Here is a 7,882-nt window from a genome sequence, read left to right on the forward strand (position 1 = left end):
TCAGATGAGCTACAAAACAAAGACAGACTAGGAAGAAAGAGTGACAAACTACTTCCGAATCGCTAGTCACTGAAAACTCTATGAATAGCAGAGAAACATTGCAGAGGTATCATGCTTTATTTTCTTTGCATTTATAAGCATTCTTTTGTGTTATTTTAGGTGTAAACCGACAAAAGGCTCAAGAGTGGTGTATCAAACACGGCTTTGAATTGGTAGAACTTAGTCCAGAGGAGCTGCCTGAGGAGGATGGTATGTGGTTTGGGGTCTGGGGCTATGACCAGAAGAGCAGTGGGAAAGGGTAAAGGACTGAGGAAATGACAAAGATTTAAGGTCGAAGTCTTCAGCCTTTTTCCACACAAAAAACAAGTAACATTTTCAGAAGTTCTAAAATGGGTGGTAAGACCAAATGGCGATTAAACTGGTGGTAATATCACATCAAGGGGCTCCAATGGCTTGGGTCAAGCATTGGGTTGTTGACTACAAGATGGGCAGTTCAAACCTACCTGCTGCTCTTTGATCTTCATAAGTAAATGTATGTATGTATGTGTGTGTGTGTGTGTATATCCCTTTCTTTATCTCCGACACTTGCACATTAATTTTACTTGTTACTTTTAAGCTGGAGTCCCGATGTGGTGCTGTGGGTTAATGCGTCAGACTGCAAAATCCTTTGTATTGCAAAGTCGGCAGTTCAAGCTCATCAGCTGCTCCTTGGAAACCCTATATAGGGTTGCTATGGGTTGGAATCAACTTGACGGCAGTTAACAACAACAAACTCTTAAGCTATCTATATGTTATCATGAAATTCTTCTCTGGATGTCTGTGCCAAGTAATAGTCATTATTCTGTGGTTCCCAAGAGATGATACGGCATTTACAGGATTTTCTAATATCTAAGAAGAGCATTTCTGCCTTCAGGAAATTCACTCTCTATAGCTAACCAAGATTGATGTCCCTTTGACTCTTCCATATTGGATAATTAAAGGAAACTTAAGTTTTGGGGAGAATATGAATGGATTCCTTTGGTGACGCAGGGGATGACTAAGAAATTAGCTTCTTAAACTATGTGTTTATGTCATTGTTGCAGTTTCTAGAACATTTTTATTAGGCCCTCTAGTCTCTGTATTTGCTTCATCTTTCTCCTTAACAAATTATAGTGTGAACTAACAACTAAATAGCAAGATAATAATCAGTTATAATTTCAAATATCTGTGACTTGGATATATTTCAACATCTGAATGAATGTATTCGTGTGTATGTATAAGTCTGTGTAGAGACAAAGGTAAGTGAAAAAATATTGCTTCTAGAGTTCCATTTCATGTCTGCATGGATATATTCCAAACAAAACATTTTCATACATGTTGAAGAACAAAGATGTCAGCTTGACTAAGGTGTGCTTCATTCAAGCATGGATCAGTAGCCTCATATACATATAAAAGTTGGACAATGAATGAGGAAGACAGTAGAAGAATTGATGCATTTAAATTATGGTGTTGGAGGAGAATATTAAGAGTACTATGGACTGCCAAAATCTGTGTTGAAAGAAATCCATCCTTAGAAGCCAGGATGGCCAGACTTTATCTCTCATACTGTGACTATATTATCAGGAGGGACCAGTCCCTGGAGTAGGATATCATGTGTGGTAAAATGGAGGGTCAGTGAAAAAGAAGACCCCCAACAGGATGGATTGACACAGTGGCAGCACCAGTGGGCTCAAGGGTAGCAATGATTGTGAGATTAGCGCAGAACGTGGCAGTGTTGCTATGAGTTGGTACCGACTCAATAGCACCTTACAACAAAAACAAGTCTTATTGGCGTGCCTTCGAAAAGGTCCGTTCACAACAGTGGTTTCTGAGGGATCTGCTAGGCCAGTTAAGATAAGTCAAGGCAGAGAAATCAGCTCAGACCGTTCTGATGACTGTTTTTTAGAATTCCAAAGGAGAGATCTCGGTAGGGAGTTCTGGTGTGGCACTGCAGGATGCGCTGGGCCATCAAGTCAGTTTGAACCGCAAGTTTGGAGATTCAAACCCACCAGCTGGTCTCGGAAATCCTGTGCAGGGTCACTGAGGGTCGGAACCAGCTTGACGGTACTTAACAACAACAGCAACAATCTTGATAGGTTTTTTGAAAGACACTGGCCAATCATGGGAGCACATTAGGAAGAAATTTTAAGAAAATGGAAAACTGCATCAGAAAAAAGCCAGGAAAGTTGTTTTGTTTCTTATTTTTTTCCCTCCATCACAGCAATATACCTGCTCATTCTTTGAAGGTAGCTAGGGAGAAAAGATGGAAGTTGTCAAGGACTTCATTCTTCTTGGATCAACTATTAACACTAACGGAAACAGCAGTCAAGAAATCAAACGACGTATTGCATTAGGCAAATCTGCTGCACAGGAACTTTTTAAAGTGTTGAAGAGCAAAGATGTCAGCTTGAGGACTAAGGTGCGCCTGACCCAAGCCATGGTATTTTCAATAACCTCATATGCATGCAAAAGCTGGACAGTGAATAAGGAAGACTACAGAAGAATTGATGCTTTTGAGTTATGGTGTTGGAGGAGAGTATTGAAAGTGCCATGGGCTGCTAAAAGAACCAACAGATCTGTGTAGAAAGAAGTGCAGCCAGAGTGCTCCTTGGAGGGCAGGATGGCCAAACTTCGTCTCTCATACTTCGGACATATTGTCAGGAGGGACCAGTTGCTGGAGAAGGATATCATGTTTGGTAAGGTGGTGGGTCAGAGAAAAAGAGGAAGACCCCCTAGCGAGATGGATTGGCAAAGACGCAGCATCAGTGGGCTCAAGCGTGGCAATAATTGTGAGGTTGGCCCAGGACTGGGCAGTGTTTTGTTCTGTTGTGCTTAGGGTCGCTATAAGTTGGTACCGATTCGATGGCACCTAACAACAATGACAACAAGGGCTGTCCCATGAGAATTCTCATTGGGAAACCTCAAACTCATCCACCCTACAGCCCTGATACTGCCCCTTCAGACTTCTTTTTGTTTCTAAAACTCAGAGCCCTTTTAACAGGAACACAAATTGAGTCCCTCGAGGATACCATAACTGTCATTTTTACATGATGTGAATTGAAGAGCACAGAATTCTCAGGGGGAAGGGCTAGAGAGATGAAAACACCACCTTCAGAAATATGTAGACATTGATGGAAGATCTATCAAGAAACAATATCTTCACATTTTGAATTAAAAAAAAAAAAAAGGTTCTGTGATTTTGTAGTCATACTTTTTGATTTATCTTTGTATTTATTGTTTCCCTCTTGGTTAGATGACTTCCCAGAATCTACAGGAGTAAAGCGAATTGTACAAGCCTTGAATGCAAATGTCTGGTCCAATGTTGTGATGAAGAATGGTAAGTAACTTGGGACTAACAGTTGTTATTCTGATATGTGTGGAACTATTATGATTATGCACAATCTATACATTTGTACCAATTCTTGAGTCCACAGGCATTTCTAGGAATTTTGAATAGATGCTTAATAGTTGATGCAGTAAGAATTTATAGCTAGCCTAGCACTGTCTTTGGTTTTGACAAATAGCCCCAAAATTTTAGGACATGCACCTCGTCCTTCAGGTGCTCATAATCCAACTGTGGAGTCCAAGTGTGCACTTATAAAATGCAAGGTAACAATGCAAGTGATGAGTATAGAATGACTGAGTCAGGCAGTGGATGCATAGAGGAACTGGTATGTGTCTGTTACTGTGGGCTTCAGTGGACAGAAGGATTCAAGGAGAAAGTGGGTCTTGAGATAAGTAAGTTTTGGGTTGATGAAGGCAAGAGTTATAAACCTTGAAGGAAACTTGGAAACAAAAACAATGGTTGTATCAAATTAACAAAACAACTTGAAAGATTGGATAGGAACCTTAGGAGGTAGTGAATTTGTCTTAATTGGGACGGAACGACTCAGAAAAGGAGCATGAGAATGGTTACAGAATGTTATGAATGCCACTAAATGTAGAAACTGTTGAATTGGTGTATGTTTTGCTGGGTATATTCTCAATAAGACAAATAAAATTATATATATATATATGTAATAATGGTTGTATGTTCTAGTATCACTAGGAGAATCTTTTCTAGTGTTGTTGTTAAGTGGCATCCACTTGGTTCCGACTCAGCAAGCCTCTATAGGGTTTCTGAGGAGCGAAAGCTGAGTTTGACCCACCGACCTTGTGGTTCGTAATGGTCAAGTGCTTTCCTGCAGCACCACCTCAGGCCTCTGTCTAATATTAGGACTGTGTTAGAGAGAAGTCTGAATGCTAGGCAGGAGACTCTAGGCTTTGTCCTATTGGCAATTTTTTATAAGGGATTGATGCAAAAAATTAGTCGTCTTTGCAAGTTAACTGTGTTGGTGGTATGCAGAGTGGTTTGGCATTTGAAGCAGCTGCAGGTAGAGTGTGAAGTTAGGGAGACTAGGCAGCTAGCTGTACAGTAGCTCAGCAGTGAAATGGTGGGGCCTGGGCTAACGTGGCCGTGGCCGTTGCATGGAGAGTTGGACATGGAATGTGTGAAGGGAGGAGCTAGTTGACACACTCTGAAGTCGCTGCCTGTGGAGTGTCCTTTTCTAATAGTACTCGGCTGCCACGACAAGCTGGCTGTACTATCTAGAACACTACAGAAGGCCTTGAAAACCATCATCCTTTAGAGTGAGCTTACCTAACCATCTTCCCTGACATCAAGGGCCAAGTGGAGGATACGTTTTACAGAAGGAGACTGATATATCTCAGTTTTTGGTATTCACTTGGGTGTTTCGCAAGATGAGGGCCACGGTAGCTTGAGGTCTGATCTAACCCTTGTCATCACTGGAGAGGCTCCTTCTGGCTTTTTAAGGTACCTCCTCTTCTTCCTTCCCCTGCTTCTCCCTTTCCTTCTTTCTCTTTAAACCCAGTTGCTATCATGTGTATTCACCCCATGTGCTTCAGGGTTTTCAGTCGCTGAGTTTTTTCACAAGGAAATTACCAGGCCCTTCTAGGTAGACTTCTAAAATAGCAGCTAAGTGCCTTAACCGTCTGTACCACTCAGGGATTCCTTGTTTCTTTCTAGGGGGAATTGAGTTTCTCCACTACATCGAATAGTTAAAATACTAGATCTGATTATATTGCCATGCTCTTGTTAGTAAGTGCTGTAGATTTGGTTCCAATTCATAGTGACTCTGCATAGCGTTTCTGAGGAGCAGCTGATGGGTTTGAACTGCTGACTTTCTGTTAACAGTCAAGTGTTTATCCTACAGCGCCACACCAGGACACCATTATATTGCTGTAGCTATCAGAATAAGGCCCTGATAGGAAATCTTGAAGGAAGGAGGAAATTTTAGCTGTGTCTTCATCTTCTTGTTTCTAAATCAAACTCAGAATTGAGGCTTGATTCTTACTCAGCAAATCTGGTTGAACCTTTGCTATAGTGAGGCATTCTCTAGACTGTCTATACTTAAAAAAATAAGTTTTAAGATATGGTACATAGACTGGATCAATTTAGAGTAAAATTATATTCATTGTTGCCTGTTATGTTTTTGAAAATTATTCTCAGAGAAGCTTATTTGACTTCAATCACTGTTTGAAAAATCTGTCATACACTTAAAAAGAAGCTCTGTAATTTACGTTTATGATTATGCATTTAGAAACTGTACTGAACAGGCTACATTACTTTAGAAGTGTGGGTTTTTTGTTGTAACAATGTTTTGTTTTTAAATGTCATTCTTCTTGTTTTAGACACTAAACAGTATTCTTAAAAGAACTGCAAAACAAAGAGGAACATTATGGACTTTTCATGTTTCTTTGCCCTGAAGTATCTGCTTTCTTCTTTTCTCTTTTACAGTACTAGAACATTGTTTAGCATTAACCCAAAGCCAAAGTATTATCCTTAGTTTAACTCCATGTTTAAGAGAATCCCGGCCTATGTGACATGAAGAAATTGTTACTATCTTCTCTCTAGGAAGCGTCCTGAGTATGGAAGTACAATTACATTTGGATGCAACACAGGTCTTAGGAAGTGTGAAGGCATCCTGGTATGACCTAGCATCTAATATTAGAGATGAGTTCTGTATGAATATGGGGGGTGGGGGGACAGGGGCGGGCTTCACTTGTTCATGGGAAAAATCCCTTATCTTTTCATTCCATTTTCCCACAAACTTAATGGAGCCCCCCTCAGATGTTGGGTTGCATCACTGTTCCAGGGTGATGAGTCTCGCTCTTTGCAGACTCCTACATTGTTGGTCAGTAGGAATGCCGGGTGACCCTCTTCAGCAGACTTTTCTTCAGTATGTGAATAATGTCTGTCCATCAGTGCTCAAACTAGTTTACTTGTTTTGGGGTCTCTTGCTACTTTTTCATTTTCATTTCCCTTCATTTTTTTTCTTCTCCTTTTCTCTTTCTCTTACTTGCCTTCTTTAGTTTAAATCAAAATGTTTCTAAACCCAAAAGTCGACTGACAAACCAAATGAAGATTTGTATGATTTTGAAGTCTAGGCGTTTGACATACTGTAACACGTATTTAGCCTTTTAAATCAATTTGTGGAGATGAGGTTTCCAATTTACTGATGTTTCTCACAAGAATCAAGAGAGAGTTGTAGTTTCATTCAGTTCTGTCACTCAGCTAAGTGACCTTAGGCAGATGTCATACCCCCTGGGCTTTGTTTTTCATCCCTAAAACGAGGCTGCTCTCCATCAATCCATGCCTCCTAGGCTTGGCTGCACGTTGAATTACCTGGGGCGTTTTTATAAACTCTGCTGCCTGGGTGTGGTCCCCCAGCCTTATTTCTATCAGAAGGGAGTGGCGAACGCAGGGTTTGTTTAAGTGCCTCAAGGACTCTAACAAGGCTGAGAACCACTGACGTAATCACAGTTAACCGATTTTAGCTTGTAAGACTCTGCGTTACTCCATGGGGCTTACTTAGGAATTTTAGAAGCTGCATCTGACCCACTTGCTCCTGCTCCTAAGTCACGTAACATTCATAAATGAGTTCTCAGACTGTAAAACGAGACCTGTACCCAACATAGGGAGTCCTGGTGTGACGCTGTGGGTTAATGCGTCAGACTGCAAAGCTATTTGAACTGCAAGGTCGGTGGTTCAAGCTCACCAGCTGTTCCTCGGAAACCCTATACAGGGTCGCTATGGGTTGGAACTGACTCGACGGCGCTTCACAGCAACAACAACCCAACACAGAGTCGCCTAGAAGCAGAAGTAAAAGAGTGGGCACTGTCCTCTTTCCTTGCTAAACAGTTTCCCATGAGATCTGAAACACATAACGCAACCTTTACCATTACCTGCATCATTGTCTAAGGTCATAATTCAGATCCTAGGAATACCTGAGCCATTTGAATTTTCTTCTGTGAGCTTCAGGAATGGTGGTGGTGGTTCTTATTAAGTGCTGTCCAGTTGCTTTCGACTCAGAGCGACCATGTGTAGGGTTTCTGAGGAGTGACTGGTGGGTTTGAACCGCCAACCTTGTGGTTTGCAGTCCAATGCTTATCCTGCAGCGCCATACCAGGACAAATGGTAGTTGTGTGCAATTCAAGTTGGAAGGTGCTTGGCCTAAACGATTGGAGAGCAACCATATTTTTATTCTCAATTTTTTTTTTTCTCCTTTTATTTATTTATTTATTTATTTATTTATTTATTTATTTATTTTAAACCCACTCAAGCATATATACTAATTTACATCTCCAAAGGGCACATTCTGCAAGTCTGCTCCTGGTCACCAGCTTTTAGTCCCTCTCTTCTTAGTCCATGAATCTAGAGTCCTCAGCCACGCCCCCTCTCCATGCCCCCCATCTCTGCCTCCATCTCTGGCGCTGCTGCTTCTCTGGATAAGGTCCCGCATTCTATTTGTGTGTTACTCTCTTGATGGTCCTAGGGTCCTCTGTTTCTGGACTGTAAGATTAA

At 41.2% G+C, this 7,882-nt stretch overlaps 1 protein-coding gene across 2 annotated transcripts in view; it reads left to right on the plus strand.

The window, feature by feature from the left end:
• The window catches only part of AAGAB (alpha- and gamma-adaptin binding protein), a 68,277-nt gene that overhangs the window by 26,421 nt on the left and 33,974 nt on the right, over window positions 1-7,882 (plus strand). For both annotated transcript variants that reach the window (XM_006831506.1, XM_006831507.1), the window contains exons 4-5: window positions 160-249; window positions 3,272-3,355. In XM_006831506.1, the coding sequence (XP_006831569.1) occupies window positions 160-249; window positions 3,272-3,355 (174 nt within the window). The remainder of the gene's footprint in view (window positions 1-159; window positions 250-3,271; window positions 3,356-7,882) is intronic.

The sequence above is a fragment of the Chrysochloris asiatica genome, unplaced genomic scaffold (genome assembly GCF_000296735.1).
Source record: "Chrysochloris asiatica unplaced genomic scaffold, ChrAsi1.0 scaffold00004, whole genome shotgun sequence".
NCBI classification, from domain to species: domain Eukaryota; kingdom Metazoa; phylum Chordata; class Mammalia; order Afrosoricida; family Chrysochloridae; genus Chrysochloris; species Chrysochloris asiatica.